This window comes from Coturnix japonica, chromosome 15 (assembly GCF_054131305.1).
Source record: "Coturnix japonica strain WE chromosome 15, WE-NBRP24, whole genome shotgun sequence".
In the NCBI taxonomy this organism is placed as follows: Eukaryota; Metazoa; Chordata; class Aves; order Galliformes; family Phasianidae; genus Coturnix; species Coturnix japonica.
Window position 1 is genome coordinate 14225907 of NC_140677.1, and position 19751 is coordinate 14245657.

General features: G+C 42.0%; 2 protein-coding genes across 12 annotated transcripts in view; one reads left to right on the forward strand and one right to left on the reverse strand.

Annotated features, from left to right (window-relative positions):
• The window catches only part of LOC107319686 (uncharacterized), a 48254-nt gene extending 42475 nt beyond the window's left edge, over nt 1-5779 (reverse strand). Inside the window, exons 1-3 of the mRNA XM_085516087.1 lie at nt 5729-5779; nt 5002-5353; nt 410-488 (exon numbers count right to left, since the gene is read on the reverse strand). Coding sequence (XP_085372213.1) covers nt 410-488; nt 5002-5353; nt 5729-5779 — 482 coding nt within the window. The remainder of the gene's footprint in view (nt 1-409; nt 489-5001; nt 5354-5728) is intronic.
• Nucleotides 1-19751, forward strand: part of RAF1 (Raf-1 proto-oncogene, serine/threonine kinase) — a 57554-nt gene that overhangs the window by 19628 nt on the left and 18175 nt on the right. For 6 of the 11 annotated variants that reach the window (XM_015874717.3, XM_015874720.3, XM_015874721.3 and 3 more), the window contains exons 1-4: nt 4757-4941; nt 13410-13465; nt 17993-18208; nt 19053-19165. In XM_015874717.3, coding sequence (XP_015730203.1) covers nt 18002-18208; nt 19053-19165 — 320 coding nt within the window. In that variant the 5' untranslated portion in view covers nt 4757-4941; nt 13410-13465; nt 17993-18001. Of the gene's footprint in view, nt 1-4756; nt 4942-13409; nt 13466-17992; nt 18209-19052; nt 19166-19751 lie in introns of those variants that run through there. The other 5 variants (XM_015874719.3, XM_085516934.1, XM_085516935.1 and 2 more) reach the window with 2 other exon arrangements.

Sequence of the window (19751 nt, forward strand, 5' to 3'; positions counted from 1 at the left end):
ACAGCATAGCTCAGTTTTGGAGTAAGGCATAGCAGTAGACTTGTATGTTTGCATTCCTTTGACCTGATGTCTTTGCTAATTACTGCTCAAGTAATTTGGTTGTTTTGTTCATAGCATTGTTTTTTATCTTGGAAAACAACAACAACAACAAAAAAAGCCTTACAAAAATATGAGCAAAATGAACACCATTGTGTACTAGCAGTTTTAGAAGTAATTTGACTTTTCCATTGGAGGAAAAGCATGTTCTGATGCATGTAATCTATGTGATTACTATAGATGAGTGTAAGAGAAATGAATTTGTAACAAAGCAACCAAAAATTAACAAATGACATCAAACATCTGACGGAAACACTGAGAATCTAGACACTACATGAATCATGCATATACTTTTTTGAACTAGAATACATACACTGGATCATCCAATGAGGCTTCACATGCTGCAGGCTGGCAGTGCGTTCTGCTGCTGGCAAGAATGCTGGTGCTGGTACCTGTAACAGAGATGTGGCCCATGAGCATACACCAAAACCTTCACCAATGCATTTTAGCCTAGAAATACCTGAAATACAGTGTACCAGCATGCTTTATGCTTCACAGCTCCGTTACCAGCTCAGCTCAATCAACTCAGAAATCCTTCATTGTCATAACTTCAGAAATAGAATAATGAAAATTTAAAGTTATGGTGTAAGCACATCTCTCATGTCCTTGTAAGCACAATTTGCTGTATATCACACTGATAGACCAAGTATCAAAGGGTGGCTAAAACGGGTACACTTGCCAAAGCTAATGTATGCCTTTGATCGCCTATCTTTGCTCATTTGAATGTTTAAGATGAACTTGAAACACAGCGGATAAAGATTTATGCTGAAAGCCACATACTTAAAAAAAATAAATTCAGTACGTGAAGGATCTACTTCTCCTAATACATGAACATACGTGTATGGATTGGAAGAGACTTTTGTCTTCCTGCTAAGCAGAAATATATCAAACCCTTGAATGATGTCAGGTATTTGTAACTTCATATCTATATTATAATTAGTTCGGCTTTATCTGGGAATAACAGTGCTGGAGCACAGCTTGTGAGCTGTCAGATAGGCTGGCTAGACTGCCTTTGATTCTTGTCTCTTAGAATCTATCTTTGATAAACGCAGTGTGATGTCAAAAAGAATGTAAGCCGGTGTTTCTGAGTACAACAGAAGTGTGTGTCTACAAGAACAGGATCCTCTTCAAATCTATTAAAAAAAAAAAAAGAGGCTGTTTTCTGAAGAATCAGAACATCTACAATCTGTGAGAAGATAAAGGGAAACTGACAATTTTTAGTTCTGCTGCCTGTCATCCCTCAGTGTGCTTTGAACATGTATACTCAGAAATAATCACATGCACGTGTGCACACACATACATCTTCCCTTTCTTATTCCACTGCTACTGATTCAATGCCCATCGTTCTTCACATGAAGCTGAAATGCTGTCATCCTGTGTGCATCACCACAACAGCCAGTTTCCAAACTAAGTACAGAATGCAGTTCAAATACTGCACACAACAAACTGTCCATATGCAGGAAAAATAATGCACATCATGAGGTAATGCCAAGTCAGACACCAGACTATTTCTGCAGCTCTGTGTCAGGTACTTGGAAAGTAATAATAATACAAATCTTTCAGAATGTTGTCAGGAAGGAGCTATTTATTTACGGTTGTTATTTTTAAACAGCAGCACCTTGCTGTGAGTAGATCCTGTTGTTGTTAGGCTTCTTCAGAAAGTCAAAATAAACCCAATAAACCAGCTTGGTTAGGTTTCTAAAATAGACTACGTGTATATATCAAACTACTGTGTTTGTTGTCTATGAAGTAACAAGGATTATTCAGGCAGCAAACAAATGAAAGCCTTGATTTGTATTTATTATTAATTATTTTTCCCCTGCTGGAGCTCATCTACTGCTTATTCAAATTGGGCGTTTATTCACTCTGCAGGTGGCACAGATCACTTCAGCATCCCCGCTCTGTTACTTTCTTGCTTTGATATTCTCAGCATACAATGGTTACTCATTGACTCTTTCTCGCTTCTTTCAAGCCTCCCAAGTTATGTTTCTGACCAAAGGCACATCAGTCAGTCCCTATGCTGAGAACCTGCTCTCTCTCAAATCTATTTCTAACTGGAGCTGGAGACAGTTACAGTGATGATTACCTAATAAAATATAGTTGTCACATACAACTTGGTGGAGGTCACTTTTAAACCAAATGGCTTTGGTGGTGAGGGGGCTGGGTTGGTTGGTTGATTTATTTTTGGGTCAGGTTGTGCCCCTTTTGCAAATGGAGGGGCAGTCACAGCGTGTATAACAAACTGAGCCAACTGACTCGGGCTGAGTCTCACAGCAGGGACAATGCTTCATAACCAGCACATTTGTTTAAATTCTCAAGTTCCAAAGTTCTGACCAGCGCTCTCATATGTCACTGTTCCATTTCATGTTAGAAGATAAGTCTTGGTAATAGGTACTGCAAATGCGTAGCTAAAATGCAAGAAAGCAACTTAATATCTCCTGTCTGGAGAGGAGTCTGAGAGAACTGGATGGGGCAGAGCAGGACCTCTGAATTTTCCTAGAAGCAAGTTGCATTGCATTGAAATTGGAGCTGAAATTTTCTGCTGCTCTACATATAATAAGCCTGAGATACTGGATATCTCTAATACCACAAATTGCAGAGAGAGCATATGGAGGATAGAGATCTGGTAGGGAGCTTGTTGAAAATCTGAAGAATATTTTTCATGTAAGACTATCAGTGATATTTTTTTCATTAAAAGACCATTGGTTACTGCTTATTATCAGAATAAATTATTTATTTCTGCAATGTTTAATGAAAAACTATTTCAGTTTTACTTTGAAGTGTTTCCACATAAATTTGCATCTAAAACCTTCCACAATTGGCATTTCTGTCAAATATTTTTATTGTTATGTTTATGTAAGGGCAACATAAGAATAACAAGCATACGTATGCTTAATAGGTGGAATAAAGTATTAGAGATGAACCGATTCTGTAACACATACTAAACTATTATGCAAAGTTTTGTTAACCCTCAAGTTTTTAGGTTAGCTTGACCCTGAAAATAAATAACATGAATTTATCGATACTCATACAAGCTTTGTATTGGACTGTCCATTCTACATACCAAACCAAATTGGACCTAAAAGATGTATTACTGCAAATCCCTGTGGGTTAGAACCTGCAGGCACACAGCTCTACCCAACCCCATCTCAGTCTCAACAACTTCTGCTGAGTTCTTGGAGAGCGCAGGTTGCTCCAGACTCGATGCTTTCCAGGGAGACTGAGATCACTGCGCACTTATCTATAGTGATAGAGACTGAAACCTTTGGGAGGAAGCGTTCTAAGTTATGAACAGGAAAAGACAAGATTCCAAGACTTTGCTTCAGTATGTGGCTGAAAAGATGCTGATTAGACTGGAGGAAAGGTATGTGTCTGAACAGTGACAGCATGCAAAGTTGTCAGCCCAACAGCATCCACGTGTAGTTGGATATGGATAAAATATAGAGTCTGTTCTGAACAAAATAACAAAAATAACTCCTAAGAACAGACTGTGTTAGTCTCCTTTCCAGCAAAACAAGTATACTGCTTTGTGAGCTTCATATATAAGATGTTCTATTGTTATAAAAACATATGCAATTCAAGTTCTACAATGAAGGATTAAAAAAACCACAAAAAACTATACAAAAAAACCCCAACAAACTCTAAATGATATGTTTAACTACCTGAAACTCAGCTTGAGATCATCCCTATCTGAAGTGGTTTGATCTATGACTACGATTCTTGATCTTTCTACCCTTTTTGAAAGCTTAAGATGTTAAATTCAAGCTTCTCATGTCATGTTTTTATTCATTTTACATTATTGTACTTTAAGGTTCTCCTTTTACCAAGATCTGTGCTGCTGTCTACAACATTACACAGACACGCTCGGTCTTGAGCAATGCAAATATTCACTGTACACACAGCTGTGAATTCACCTTCTGCTTCTCCTGGGCCAACAGTTTGGCTCTGAATCCTGTTAAAGTCACGTAAACTGCGTGCATCCGAGGGCTCTTGGTTTAAATGTGACACATGTGGGAAAGGCTACTCTGAGAATCTGAAAGGCGCGATTCATGTCCATAAATCACGTACTGAATTGTGGTTTTCTGAGGACACCAAGATTTGTTTCAGCCTTCTAGGGCTCCTCATAGCAGACTGAAATGGGGATGGCAATTACACACCTCTCCCTGGAGAGCATCAGTAGCTGCAGCCTTTGTATGTTGTTCTTTTCTTACTTGGTGTTCAGGACAGGCTGCCCAGCAGTGCTGCTTTTCCTTTGCTCTTGCTGTTGATGCGACTTCAGCTGAGCTGGATTACACAGCATAAGCCTCCCTCTGCAGAGGAGCCCCAAATAAGGCCGAGAGAGCTTTACTGGAGGCTCTCTTTAGAGAAACGCTTGCTTGAATACTAATTAATCTAACGACTGTAAACGTGAACGTTCTTAAATACTAATAATAAGCAATAGGAGCAATGTTTGATATTGCAGTGGCTATCCTCCCAAGTTGTTAGGACGACACATTGATGCCATTTAACGTAGGCACTTGATGCCTTCAGAGCCTTCCTCCGCTGAGGAGAAAGAAGCGCGGCCTGCCCGTGTTCCACCGCTCCCAAATGGCGGCGCCTGGAGGGGGCGGGGAGGAGCGGGGAGGAGCGCTGACATCGGCTGCTCGGTGCTCGGCGGCCCGAGAGGAGGAGGGCGGTGCGAGGAGGAAGGAGCCAGGAGCGGGGAAGGAGCCGAGCGCCGGCGGGTCGATGGGCGGCGGATAAATGTCTCGCTGGGTGCGGGGCCGCCATTTTAGATGAGGAACGAAACGAACGGCTTCGAGGGGAGATGAGCCCGGAGGCGGCGGACGGGAGGGAGTGACATAGGTAGGGCGGCGCGGGGCTGCGAGCGGGGCTGCGGGGCTCGATACGGGACTCGCTTCTTACCGTTCTGCCCTTTCTCCCGGCTCTTCCTCGATGTCGCCGCCGCCTGGAGCGGAGCCTCGGGCGCCGCGGGGGGAGGCGGCCTCTCGGCCCTGACAGGGCCCGGGGGACAACGGGGCCTCGGCTGTGCCCGTACTGTGGGGCCGGGGGGCCTCTGCCCCGAGAGCTGCGGCTGAGCCCGGGCCTGGCAGCGGGGAGGGTGCCAAAAGGCTCCGGACGGGGGGAGGGGAAGAGAGGGGAGGCGAAGCGGCGCGGGGTCCCTCAGCCGCTGTGTGTGTTGGGCGCGGTGCGGCCTCTGTCTGTCAGCGCCCGGCGCTGTGTGTGGGGCTGCCCGCTGCTGGGGACGTTCCGGCTCCTATTCGGGATCCTTGTCCCACCACCGCGCGGCGCTTCCTGTGGGGTTGTGACCGAAAAAATGGGACTGTATCGTAGTAGCGTGACTGAGAGCGGTGTGTGTGAGCTGCTGCCTTGGGTTCAGTCTAAAAAGATGTATGTAAAGACTGGAGTATGGGTGTTCAGGTGCCCGATTCCCTCGAGTCGCCCCGCTGTTGCCGTGCAGATGTGCTGCTGCTCCCGGACTGCTCTGTTCCCGGACTCTTTTATCTGCGGTTCAAATGTACACAGAAATAACTCGCCAGCAGCAGCTCCTCCTGCCCGTGTCAGGGACAGCAGCATGAGCAGGCTTTGCTTCTTAGCCTCTAAGTCCTGTCTGCAGGTGAAGGGAGCTCACCTGGGACTGTGAGGCCTCAAGCTCTGTAATAGAATTGCTGTGGCACGACATGTTTCCATCTGGATGCTGCTGTGGGTGCTGCAGGTACACAGACCAAGAAAGGACTATGGTGCACTTAAGCCAAGATACTTGGAAGTAATGATGTACAAGAGACCTTTAGAGCTTTTGAAATCTGTCCACCTATTAAAGCTTCTGAAAAACCCCAATCCAAGCACTGCCTAAGATTTCTTTGTTGGGTAACAGTAGGTTATAACTGGAATGGATGTTGCTGTCCTTTAGCTCTTGCCTGCAGTGTAGGTGTGAAAGAAAAGATTGCGGTGATGAATGGGAGAGTTCAGTTCCAAGCAGTTTGGTTAAATCTGTTCATTAAGAATGGAAGTGACTTTCATTTAGTTTGTCTTATAAATATTTTCCATAGGCAAGCCCTAAGGCTACAGTTAATCAGAAAAATAAGTGTGGATCTGTATTTTATGCTTATGTAGCGGATGACTGATGAATACGGTAAGCAGTTCAATCTTAGATCATTAAATCAGCAGTGGACTGGCTTATTTGGGCTGGAGCAGCAGTGCTTCCAGAAATCTGGAATGTGTTTTCATGTGGTTTGTTGCCGTGCTTAATATCTTCAGGACTGGACAATGTATTGTGCAACACTGCTGACAGACCTGTTCTGAAGGAAAAGCTGGAAGCGACAGGGAAAGTCTCTTTTTTTCCAAAGAAGATATAAATCTGTTTTTTTTGCTGTGCACTTAAAAATTAGCCTTTTTTTTTTTTTTTTTTTTTTAATAGCAGCAAATCCTATTTGACTAACTTAAGGGTTTGACTGCTGTCTCAGGGCCTAAACTTACTACAGCTTATTAAAATAACTTGTATTTTATAAACCACAGACATGACCTACGGGAATGGTTGGTCAGCACTTCTTGGTGTGCTGGATCAGCACTGGTTTCTGCTGGGACACACGTGCCCCTCACTTCAGGTATTTGTCGCATTTGCTGTTGAGAAACCAGGAGCTGAGGGAAAAAAAACAAGTTTTCCCAGTTTTCTGCCTTTAGGAACAAATGAAGGTGATACAATAAACTGTTGTAGTTCTTCAGCTGTTGCAGGAGCTGGAAACCAAAAAGCTGTTATGTGAAATTGCTGTGACTAAAGAAGTCCTTAAGCAGTGAGTTTCAGATGGAGGAGTTGTGCTAATAAATTCATTTTTGTGTTACGTACACAGAATGTTTAAATGTCTTGAGCAGATGTGCTAAGTCTATTAAATATCTGTGTTTAATAGATTTATTTGTGTGCGGTTCTGTGTCACCTCTGCACTCTGCCAGTGTTCCCTTCCATGATACCTTCAGTTCTGCCCTTCACCACTGCTTTGCGTTACACCTGGCATCCCTTGCCCTTTTCGATATTGCTGTGCTGGAACCTCTCCTTTGCTCCTTTGTGTCCTGCCTCCCTCCTGGCTGCCGGCAGGTTCCCTGCTTGGCTTCTGCCACGTGGGATGTGCTGCACCTGGGGTTGCAGTACTGCTGGGGGAAGCAAGAGGTTCCTCCATAATCTGGCCTCCTGTTCCCATAGCCCGTGGGAGCTCTGTATTCCCAATGCCTTTACCTGCCTGCTCTGCTGAAATAAGCAAATAAGCTCAAGAACGTTTGGAAGTGAGGAGGAAGGACAGTGGATGGCATGGTGACATAGGGCCAGTTGCTGAGGAAATGAGTGAACATGTGTCTGCAGTTTGATTTGCAAAACTTCCATGTAAATACAGCTTGAAAAAGGTGAATAATGGGAAAGGGCGGTAAGTTCATGGACTGTATTCCAGCCTAAACCTGCAGAAATCTAAGGGCTGTGTGATAAGAAATAGAGCTTCAGTTTCTCTTAAAATACCAAACTACATAAGTCCGAATTATCTTTCTTTGAGGAAGTAACAAAAATACGTAAAGCAAGATGAAAACTTGTGATTGAAGCAGCGTTTTAAGCATGACTTCAGTAAGTGTAAGATAAACACGCTTGTAAATGAGCAGCTGGCTTATATCAACATGGTACCAGTTTGATACGTTACTGCTTACACAAAAACCTTTGGTATTTTCTGATTTGAAATACAGTCATTGAAAGCAGCTTCTCAATTAGAAATGGGCTGTTTTGAGTAGGGTTGTGCAAACGTTTTGCCCGCTCTAGAAATTAATGGTAAGAAGAGTTGATGTAACACTCGGAAACTGTGTCCAAATGCTGCCACCTTTGTGGCAAATCACAGCTTTTTCCTTTTTCTCTTGGTTTTGAAGGCCACCTCACTTTGCATGGCTGTCATGCTGGCAGTCCAGATCTGTGTTTGGTGATGTTCATCGCCCTTCTGAAAAGAAAGTCTGTTTGGGCCAGACTCGTGTGAATAATTCCCAGTGCTCTGCTGGCTCCTGCTGCGTACACTGTTTTTCTGTAAACAACAGTTTTGCTTTGAAAAGCAGCTGGCATACGTGGATTCCTTTGGTGACTCGGAGATTGTGTTTGTATTAGAAATGCCATCTATTTCACACAGAGCTGATTTGATGGCAGCGCTGTGTGCTGACCTTTTGCAGTTTAATAGAGTATGGTCATCTTGTGTACCGAGATGCTGCAGTGTGTGTAGTAAATGGGGATATACAAAACCCTTCTCAAGTCATTTGTAAATGAGTAAAGCGTTTTCTTGGTAGGCTTCAGAGCTAAGAGCTGTAAGCGATAGTAAACAGTGTTTACAGAAGTGAGCTTTTTTTCTTTAAAGGTTTTTAATGGACACAGCGGGATGCGATTATTTGTTTTCCAAAGGTTTTTGCCTGCTGGTGGGGAATGTCAAGAATTAGAGCTAAGGTTGCAGTATAGAAGAACCTCTGGGTTCAATGGGACGGTGCAGCGGTGAATCCCGGTCAGTGCATTTGTTTGCATTCACAGGTGTGCCTGTGTTCAATGCATCCTGCTCACCAGGCTACGTGCAGCACAGCTCTCGCGTGGTTAAACCAAAGCCAATTGGTTTTAACTTGAGGCAAAAGAGTTCTGGAGCTGCCTCACAGCCATCTTTGTGTGCGATGAGTGTGTGTCTCTGCTTTGTTTTCTTTGCACTTCGCTGAGAACCCTGCAGATGGGACCTGTATTTCCAGGTTTATGGATAGAAGGTTGCTTTATTGTTCCCTGTTGCACGCTGCGTGCTGCACTGTGGCTCTTTGCAGATGTTGCACCGATTGCTGTAGCACTGCCTGTTCTCTCTTACCCCTGTAGGACATTGCTTCATTTCACATGCAGTTTATGCTGCTGAAACTAAAATATTCATTTCCAACAAACAGCTGTCAGAAAGGTGTTAATTAATATTGCCTTCCAGCAGAAACACTTAGTATCGGTTAGGAGCAGTGGGGCAGCGCGTATTTTTAGCTCACAAGCTGGAGGGAGGTGGCCTCACTAAGTTGGAGCTGGGTGTGGCGTGGGGTTAACCATGTTAATTAAAGCTGGCTCAGAGCTTTAGACTATGAAAAATGGCTCCGAGCCCCCAATAGGGCACTTGGTTACATAATTTCTTTCAGTAGAGAACAAACTGGAGTTCTCAAAACGGGTGTTTTGGGAGCACGGGCTGGAGAGACGTGAGTGAGCTGCAAGGTAGAGCTGTGCTGCAGGAAGGTGTCTTTGATGGAACCTTTGCAGGGCTAATATCGAAGCACTTACTGAGACACTTCAACATGAGACTGCTCTGCTGTTCTGTTTTGCTGTAGTATGTTATGGTTGTCATTTGCTCCGGTGCCTGTCTCTGTTGACTCCATCAATAATTCAGACTTATTTCTGTGTGTTCCACTCTCTTGTTCTGTTCTCAGTCATTTCACCATGTTTGCTGAATCTGCTCGTGCTCTGAGTATTTTCTGGAGCGATCTTCCCATCTGTGAGAAATCCTCTAAATGCACTGCCCATTCACTTCCTGCATTCTCTTCCTACCTATGGAAAAAAACTAAGTGTCTTTGCCCCACATCCCCCCCAAACACTGCCTGCTTGTTGGACATGCACCTAAATTACCATCCTTTTTGCTTTAGTCCACAATTTTTGCTGTTTAAGATAAGTTACTTGTGATATTTGACATGAGAACTTCGTGGTGAATGTGAACAAAGCGCAGTGTAACAGGTGGGCTGTGGATCCTCCCATCCAGTTGCATGGAATGGTTGTGGAAGTGAGATTTGCAGGAGCACAGAGCAATGGTCCTGCAAAGCAGCACAGCACACGGAGGGAGGACTGCTGGGTTGGAAGCTTCAATGGTAGCAGAGCTGCTGGAGGAAAAAAAAGGCTGGTTTTTGATTTAGTTATTAAATATATATGTATATGTTCCTAACTCACTGCTACCAAAGCTGCAACCAGAATTGCTAGTTTTGTAAATATATTGTAAAATAAAAAGCTTAATGTGAAAGGACCAGTGATAACCTCTGGACCAGCTTCCAGCTGCAGGAGATGTATTTTGGTACGCAGTAAAATCTGATGTTTTTCAAGATTTGTTGTAGAAACATCAAGTTGCTCTGAAAGAGGATCATATCTGTAGGATGCAGCTTCAGCTTCATGTCCTGTAAAACCTTCTTTCAGAATTCCAGAGGACCCGAATTTACCTGGCAGTTGTTAATGGCAAGTTACTGTCAGGTAAATATTCCTTATTTTAATAATGCCTGGTTGAATATGAATCCCTTCAGGTCTAAACTATTTCAATAAGGTGTGTCAGCCCCATCCAGTCAGTTCCAATATGTAGATATGGACAGGGAGAATCCTGTAGGTGTTGCTGGAGATTGGAGGATGCTGGCTTCCCTTGCAGAGGTCAGACAGCTGGACAAGTCCAGTGGGAGCTGACAGGAACATTTTGGAACAAAATATCTTTTCTGTCTGTTTGATCTCTGGTCTGGCAGTTCTAATCGTTACTGTTGCCCTGGATTGTTACCTTTACTTTCAAGCCGGAAAAGCAATCTGTGGGGTTCAGGTGCTACAAAGTAGTTGCTCCGAGCTGGCTGGAATTAGGAGTTGTGTTCCCAGAAATGGACCAAAATGAGGTTATTGGAGAATGGCAACCTGGGCAGCATAAGGTGGCTTCCAGAGTGTGTTGCAGCCAAAAGAAACAGTGTGCAAGGCTCTAATTTTATGCTGACGTTTAACAGAAAATAAGCTGTATTCTGAATTGCATGATTCATTTGTGTTAAATGCTTTTAGAAGCAAGTTTAAAGCTTACAGAGGCAATAATAACATGGTGGACCCAAGTGGCCGTGTCAGTGATACAGTGCATTGATTTCATCTGAAAGTGAATTCTGGCCTTGCTCTCCTGTCTCTCCAACCTTCTGAGCTCTCTCGGTAAGTTGTTCACTGGCAATCAAGTGGTTATAAAAAGAGAGCCAGCTGATGTTGCAATCCAAGCAGTGGCCATAGAGTGGAAAGTCTCTCCTTTGGCATGTCCACGAGTGCTATTTTTACCCATTCCATTAAGATCTGCCCTTGTGATGTTAAATTACAGGACGTTACCTGGAATTATTCTGTTTTACAGAAGCACTACAAGCTCTGAAGAGCATTTTTAATAACATGATCAGGGAGATCAAGACTAAAATTCTCACGTTTGAAAATACTGTTTCTCCTCTCATCACAAATAACCTCTCTGTTGTAATTGTGATTCTTTCACTTCTGTTTGTGTATTTTATGGCAGCCAGAAGTTGTGTTTTGTTTTTCTGTTTTGGTTCCCTTTGTACAGTGTTTTGTCTACCTCATCTCTCACGTGCAAGCTTTAAGTAAGCAATGTGATGTAAAAGACAAGAATGAAACATGTAGCCCAGGAATAAGTGGGTTGGAGTTTTTCTGTCATAACTTCCATGACCCCACCTGATGTTGGCTGAAGCTGTCAGTTCTCACACAGCAGTAAAGGAGTTCAGACTGTTTCTTGTTAGAGATGTGCAGCGCTGCTGGTGGCAGATTGCTGTACCTGCCCAATGGTAACGAGCTGGAGTAAGCAGCAGGAGTGGCAGCACAGTGTAATGCTGTGGTTTGGCTGTAGAAGCATCACATAGAGAACATCACCTGTGCAAGTGTAGGACTGCCTGAATCACAATCAGTTGAACTGCTGTTTTTCTAACCTTACATATTGTCCAGGTGTATGTTGTAAAACTTTCAGCAAAAACAAGTGATCTGAAAACACTGAAATGCAACCTATTGTATCGCAGTTCTGTTAGTGCCAAATTCTTTTTCTCCCTGTTTGTGAAATGAGGTGTACTTCTGTAGCAGGATTCTTAATATTTCCAATACAGTATTTTGATACCAACGGATGGTCCGTGATGAACTTGTGGAAATTCCATGTTCCTGTACAGAACACCTGCTTCCCTTGCTCCTCTTGTCCCGCAGTGTCTCAGGTGGGAATCCTACAAGCAGGCACACATCCTCCAGCATTGCAGGCATTTTCTTCTTCCTTAGTTTTGCCATTGTCTTAGGTAAACAATTCTACTTCTCCCATTTAATTGAATCTCACATCTGCAATAACAGCTGGTATTCTTGTCAACTCACTCACTACTTAAACTTTGATTCTTGGCAGTTCTGCTAGCAGATGTTCTACTGTGGTTTTCATTTTCCATGTTTCTCTTATCTGTCAAGAGAAGCACACAGCTTTACTCCCTTATGGCTGTTGCTTTGGATGCAGGTAGAAGTGCTGTACCTGCTCCTTCTTTAACCCATCACATGAATTTTACGCTGTTTTCTCAATTGGTATATTGGGTTTCTTCTCACTCATTTTGCAATACAAATCTTCAAGAACTCAATCCTTGCCTATCAGTTTTATCTCCTGTTTTTTTGTCTGACATTATCTGTCACACAGATTGGTTTTCTTTTCTCAAAGTCTGTCCCAGACTTCCAACTAAATGTGAGGATTGTAACTGTACCCCTGTTTTTGTCAGTCTGCTGATTGCCCAGATAGCCACTTACAAGGTAGTTGTTTTGTAGTTGTTTTGAGGATGCGTCTCTCTGGTCCTCTGATCTGCCCTGTTGTTCTGTTTCTGACCCACACGTACTCTCTGGTTGTATTTTCTACACTGTATCCCTTAGTAATGTAATTGGGGAAAAGAAGAAATTGGCTTTTGTTTCAGCATGGATTACTTCCTAAGTATGTCATTATTTCTCACCTGTCTTCTGTTAGAACTGTACAGCTCACCTTTTTCTTTGGTGTGTGGAGGACAGCATTCCATGCCTTCTCTACAGTCTCTGTAGAATCTTTTAAGCAAGATTCCCTGAGAATTCTTCCTTTTACAATTGTATGCAAGATAGCAATAACCTTTGAGGCTTAGCGTGTTACCTTTTTTTGGATTCAAGGTTTGATGGGACATTTGTGGGTCAGCGAGGTGGCTGCATGTGTAACTAAGGGCCTGATGTCAGTGAAGTGTTCAGTATGTACTTGAGTGAGTTTCAGCTGTAAAAGGCTTTTGTGGTGATTTCTGAATAACAGTGAGATGACGGTGAGTTACTGTGGTGGTTGTGCAGTCTGGCCTCATACAGTGCATCTCCTTACATTGATAGTTGTATTAAAATACAAACAAAAACAGTAGAGGGCCACGAACACTACTGGTAGATAGAAGGTAAGGTAATTCTAATGTTGCAATTCATGAAATAATTGGTTGGCTGTTGATTCGCTGTGTTGCATATGTGCTAGAGTTTGCTATTAAAGTGTTTTTTGTCTTGTCTTCCACAGATGATGCACTTCATCATTTTGTCATAGGACTTCATTGACATAAAGGAAAACTAAAGGTACAAATCTGACATGCTCCTTACCCTGCCTCATCCTTCCTTCCACGTTCCATGGGTTATTCTCAAGAGAAGGGACACAGTACAAATGATTTCTGTGCTTGTATTCCTTGACTATTAACAGAACTTGTGTTTTGTGTTCTGAAAAATTCCATAGCATAGATAGGATGTCTACAGTTGTTTCAGTGTTTGCTTTATCAGAAGTGTGTGTTTAAATTAAGCTCTTTCTTTAGTCAGTCTCGATGTGTATTTACTTTGCAGGGCAAAGCTCTTTCTCTCTTAGGAACTTTATTGATATTTTCCTCTAGATACCGTTTACCTTTCCACACAACTACAGATCTTTTGTGAGTGATCCAGACCTCACGTAAGTCAGGTCTGTGGCGTTATCTTCCAACTCGTGGGTTTGCTTGTTTGGTTGGGTTTTTATTTTTGTTTTTTTTCCTGAGATTGTACCTCAAACACTTTGACAAGTAAAAACCCACACAAAGAACTGTAAATTCATGGAAGTATTTAGTAAGATGATATAAGATAGAGCTGAACATAATGTAATTTTCCTTTGCAGGCACTCAAGGCACTGTTTGACATGTTCTAAGTAATTTTGCTTGTGTATAGTCTGTAATTTCTATTTAGGTTCAATTTTTGTTTGCCAATTTATGCAGGTTTCTTTGCAGCTATCTGTGTATTGGAAACAAGACGAGCTGTCCAGGCATGTTGCAACTTAAATAGTCAAGTATTATCACGTTAGCTTTGGTTCACATTGCAGAAACATACATTAAAGTATTCCCAGGTGCATTTACTGGCTCACAAGTACAAGGAGGAATCATTTCTTCTTGTGTCGTAAGCTCATAGAAGATGAAGGTTCCTTTCAGTCTTTTCTTGGCTCCTGCTGCCCCTGCTCCTCTCTGTCCCACAGGCCTGTACCCTGCTGTGGGGTGCACAGCCGCTCCCTCACAGCCCCAGGTGGGATGGGTTAGGAAATCCCAAACTCATGGCAGGTTCCTTCGTAGTTTCTATGCTCAGTTTCATAAAATTGCTGCATGGACCTGCCTGTGGTGCTGCTGGTTCTGGCACAGGTCCCATGTTCAGTGAAATATGCTTCACATTTAAAACTGGTCTGAGGAGATTGGAATCTTGTCAGTTGGATCTCTGTGTCCTCCTCCAACTCTCTGCTGTTTTGTAGACATTTTTAACAGCCTCAGTGTAACAATTCAGACACGTAGCCTGCATATCTATCACCTGTCAGCAGTTATTTAGTTCACCTCATCCTTAGGGTGGCTGTCTTTTCAGAAAACTGATATTTATTTAAAGAGCAGTGGTGGCATCCTCAGTGTTAATTCATTTACTACATGTGGCTGAAGAAGGAGAAAGCTGACAATTCTTTGTGCTGAAATTCTCCGTCACTTTTGTTTGGTTCTCAAGAACTTGTGTGGGAAGGGCATGTGCTGGATTGCTGACATTTGAGTAACTTTTTCGTTTTTTCTGTAAAGTGGATGAGTTCCAGGGAACTCTTAACACAGTTTGGGGCTTTCATCCGTACTTGAAACAATTCAAGCATGAGAAAGCTCAAAATGCAAATAGGCACATGTCTGAGAATGTGTGTACAGTTGATAGCAAGACTTGTGGGGAAAAAAAAATGCTTGTCCGAAGTCTGACTTGCCTGTGTAATGCAAATAGCCCTGCGGACACATGACCTTGTGCTGCACAAGCTGGGCTCTCCTGGATATCTATCTGGATATCTTCTCTACATCCTTTTCTGATGAACTCTGCTGTGAAGAAGGTAACATCTGGTGAAAAGCCAATCTGAGTGTGACACGAGTGTCGTGTGATTCTGATACAGTCAGGTGAAGTAAAGCATTGGTCAGTGTGCTTTTTATTTCTAGTAATGCATCTGAATTGACCACATTTAAAAAATAAAGTCTTAAATATGACTTTGGCTGCAGTAATCTTCATGATGCTGAAAGAACACCTTAAAGCACTGGGTGAGCCCCTCTCACTATTTATCAGATTTTATTATGAGGTAAATGTTACACGTCATTACACTTCAGGTAGGGGCTGCTAACTCAGTTTAGGATTCTTTGTAGTGCTGATGAATAGGTATGAAAAATGAATGGGGGTTTTATGCTGTAGAGTTTTGGTCCCAGGTTGTCCTGTTCTTCCATGGCTGTTCTAATAACAGTTTAATGTTTATTTGTTGTTGCTGGTTTTTGGGTTTTTTTGGAGGGGGAATCTCCAGTCAGCAGTTGTACTTAACAGAAATGACTAAAAGTTACAGTTGAGTGCTTCTAAACACCAGCTTTGCTTTTCTTTACCTGAGGTTGTTGCTGTGTGTGATGTTCTGTTTGGTACAGAAAGAGTGTTCAATGGTTCTGGTTCTAACAGGGGAATCTGGATTTTGTAAGGAAGGTGTCTTGCCTTTGTATGCATATTTTGCTAAATGTGAACGTAACCATTAACTGTTCACGTGGGAAAAACAGGCAAAGTTGTGTGTGTTTGTTGGGAGGGAGGACTGGGTTTATGTTGTCTTTAAAAGCTCTCGGTGTCTCTTCCAGAAATAAAGGGCAAGGCACTTCTCTTCGTGTACAGACGGGGTTTGCTTTGTCTCTGTGAGCTTTCAGCCTTTCGTAGCCGTCTTCTCAGGGAGACAGACCCAAATTCTGGACAGTTCAGACTAAACACTTCTGGTGGTTGTGGAAGAAGTTAAAGTAACTTTAAAGTATTTAGGGGTTTTGCTCTGTAGGTGGTAATAGACAGGATTTTGAGTTGACTTTGTGCTGGTGAAATGCATTTAACTGTTGATGTTTGTTGCTTCTCTTAGATTTCCTGATGGAAGGATATCTTTCTTTTTATTCTGCCATTATGTTACGCAGGTACATTGTCTATATTAGTTGATTTTTGGTACAATTTTTATTCTTGGCTGCTTCAACAGGCAAACAGATTTGAGAACATGTGACATTGCAGTAATGGAACCACAGGTTTGTTCAGGTTGTGTTTAGGATGGGATTAGAACTTTCTAGTGACATTTGTGGAGAGTATTGGTAAAGCTTAGGCAGAAGTAGATGCACTGCTCTGTAATTGCATTTTGTATACGGGAAGAAAAAAGCTTCATAAGTGTTTATGACTTTAAAGTGCTTATCGCTGGTGAGATTTTTCTGCCTAATCTGGTTTTAGAAGTGAATCCTTGGGACTATTCAGTCGGTCATTTGTAGGAATTTGTTACTGCCAGGTATGTGCATGGCACAGCAGTTTATTGCATTTCATTTTAGTGCGCGTACAAATGTCTCTCACAGTCTATAATATATCTGTGGGAGGTAGAGGAATAATAGGAGATTTTTTTTCTATAAGCGTGTAAAAGATGAGGTTTATCACTATCAGTATTGTCACAGTAGTGGACCTAGAAGGAGATCAATTTGCTCATACTTTTATATCTTAAAATATTACTTGAGTGCTGCTGTTGCAGTTCTGCACTTGAAGACAGACCGTAGTAATTCTGATGAAGAGTAGCTGGAAAATGGCACCAAAATGATGACATTCCTTTCTGCCTGATAGTGTTTCATTGAAATATGAAACAGAAACCTGATATTCCCATTAATATTTTTAGCAGTATCACATAGAGTAGATTTGTTACATAAGTTGAAAGATGCCTAAAGAATGAGGTAGGCAGCAGAGAGTGGCTGTGGATTATTTTTTTCTTCTTGCTTCTATTGCAAAGTCTGTGTGCAATGGTGTGTGCTTCACATGAACCAAGCCTTTGTTATTTACAGTTATTGGTTATGTTTCCTTTTTAAACGTTTGTCACATCTGGGTTCAAATCTTCACCAGTGTTGAGTGCTTATGAATCTAGTGATTTTTGGCTTTTTGGAGTTGTGCTTTGAGTGTAATGCTTTGAAATTCACGTTTATCCTTTTGGGAATCCCCAAATGGGCGCTTAATACCAGTGAGATATTTTTCCATGAATTCCATTGCTCTATCTCTTCAGTCGTAGAAAACAGCAAGGATGTGAGGAAATGGATGGGAGCGTTCAAATAATTTACAACAGAGAAAGAACAGCATGAAATGAGATGTATTAGAATCTGATAGGTGCTCAGTAAAAGAGCTTTTGGTGTTACGAACTGAATTTCTTTCTATCTGGGGAATAGTGTAGGTCTGTCAGTCCTTGCAGTTGTTTGGGAGACCTTTATTTTGGCATTTCTTGACTTATCAGGCTTATATGAGTTTCCCTTTCACAGAGGTGACCAGGAACGTAGGCAGTGTTCAGAAGTCACTAATGGTGAATCTGAAGTTAATCTGTAAACTTGGCACTTGCACTGGACAGTTCTGAGCATTGAGTTTGTGGAATACTTCACAGATGTGGGTAAACTGTACTGTGTACGTGTGGGTTGAACATCTCACAAGGGAAGAGGCAATGCAGTCCTCAGATACGTCTGAGAACAGATGGTGAGGAGGTCTGCTGTGTCAGGAATTTTGAATAGCTCTTCATGGTGAAGGATGCTGTGATTTTCCCTCATTCCTCTAATTTTGTTGTTTCCCTAGACTGCATCCATGGAGCACATTCAGGGAGCTTGGAAGACTATCAGTAATGGTTTTGGACTCAAGGATTCTGTCTTTGATGGCCCAAACTGCATTTCACCAACCATTGTCCAGCAGTTTGGTTATCAGCGCCGAGCATCTGATGATGGCAAGATATCAGATACTTCCAAAACCAGTAATACCATTCGAGTTTTCTTGCCCAACAAGCAACGTACAGTGGTAAGTCTGTGTTACCTTGATGGAAGAAATGTGGTATTGTTTCCACTGCCAATGCTATGATGTTTATTTTTACTATCAAAATGCCAAGCTTCACAAAACCTGTCCTGTGTTTTTGAATGTGTTGTCATCGATTTTCCAGTTCTTGGGGACTCAAGTTGTGAGCTGTATGGCTGTATTTTGGGACCTAGTATTTCTCCACCTTGCTGCTGTATTTTTCCCAATATACTGGAGTAAGATACGTCAATGTGTATATTCAAGATTAAAAGACAGCGGTTGGCTGATGTGAACAGTGATGCCTATGTTTTGTATCACAGTCATTTCTATTACCGTTTTACTCAGTAGAAGTCTGTCTGCAGGGAAGCATGGTAATTAGTGTTCCTCAAGAAGCTTCACTGCTGTGAGATTTCCAAGAGCTGAATACGCCAGTATTAACTAAAATCTTGACCCGAGCTCTCTAGAATCTAAATTCAGTCTTTTTTTAGATTTAGTATTTCCATTTGCCTGCATTTCTATTGTTTATAGCCTACCTGTGTGTAAAAGCATTGTACAAATTTGGTTCACAGAAATTTAGTAGTTGTAAGAAATGAAAGTAATAAAATGGCCTTCAAACTTCCTTTGCCTGAGTGCACGGTAGCAGAAAATGCCTGCCTGACAGATTGGCTTAATGTGCAGTGAGTTAAATTGGAGGGCACAGAATTTTGTCATTACATAATTCAGACACTTATTTATTTGTTTAAAAGTCACCAGTTGCAGAAAAGGAGAGGGCTGGATACTTTTTTCCTCAAAGAAGCATAAATGAATGAAACCATCACGCAGTACATTTTTTTTTTTCCTTTGGACACAGGTAAATGTGCGAAATGGGATGACCTTACATGATTGTCTCATGAAGGCACTTAAAGTGAGAGGTCTGCAGCCAGAATGCTGTGCAGTTTTTCGTCTTGTTTCTGAACCAAAAGGGTAAGAGTCCATAACGTTACACGTGAAACTGTCAGCTACAGAATTTAAAAATCTTATTTGTAGAGTAGTGGCAGTAGTGATTTCTTTCCCTTATTTGTTAATTTCTTTTAAACATACAGATTGTGAACAATTCCATGTTGCTTTCTTTACACTCTGCTAGGACAAATCCTTAAAGTTCTTGGGTATTACTTTTCTTTAACGTTTTGTAAGTATTAAATGTGTTCAGAATGAGGGGTCCATGCAAGTGCTTGTTGCATCTGTAAGTTTTTCTCATACTCTCATTGAAATGATGTGATATGCCTTCAAATATGAGATGCAGTTCTAATTCTGCATTTGTAGTTTATAAACGTCAGTTCTAGTGATTCTTGGCCAGGTTAAGTGAAGATCTCCTCTGTGCTCAGTTTTAAGGCTCTGCATTCCTCTACAAATTTTCAACAGTTGGATTGAAAATCTCACTTCAGATATTCCTTATTCTTTGTAGGACCGGGGATGCTGCTATTAAATACCAAATGGTTCTTTTACAAGCTGAGGGAGTGAAGGTATCTCATGGAGTTAATACACTTAACTTCACACCTCGGAAGGCGTG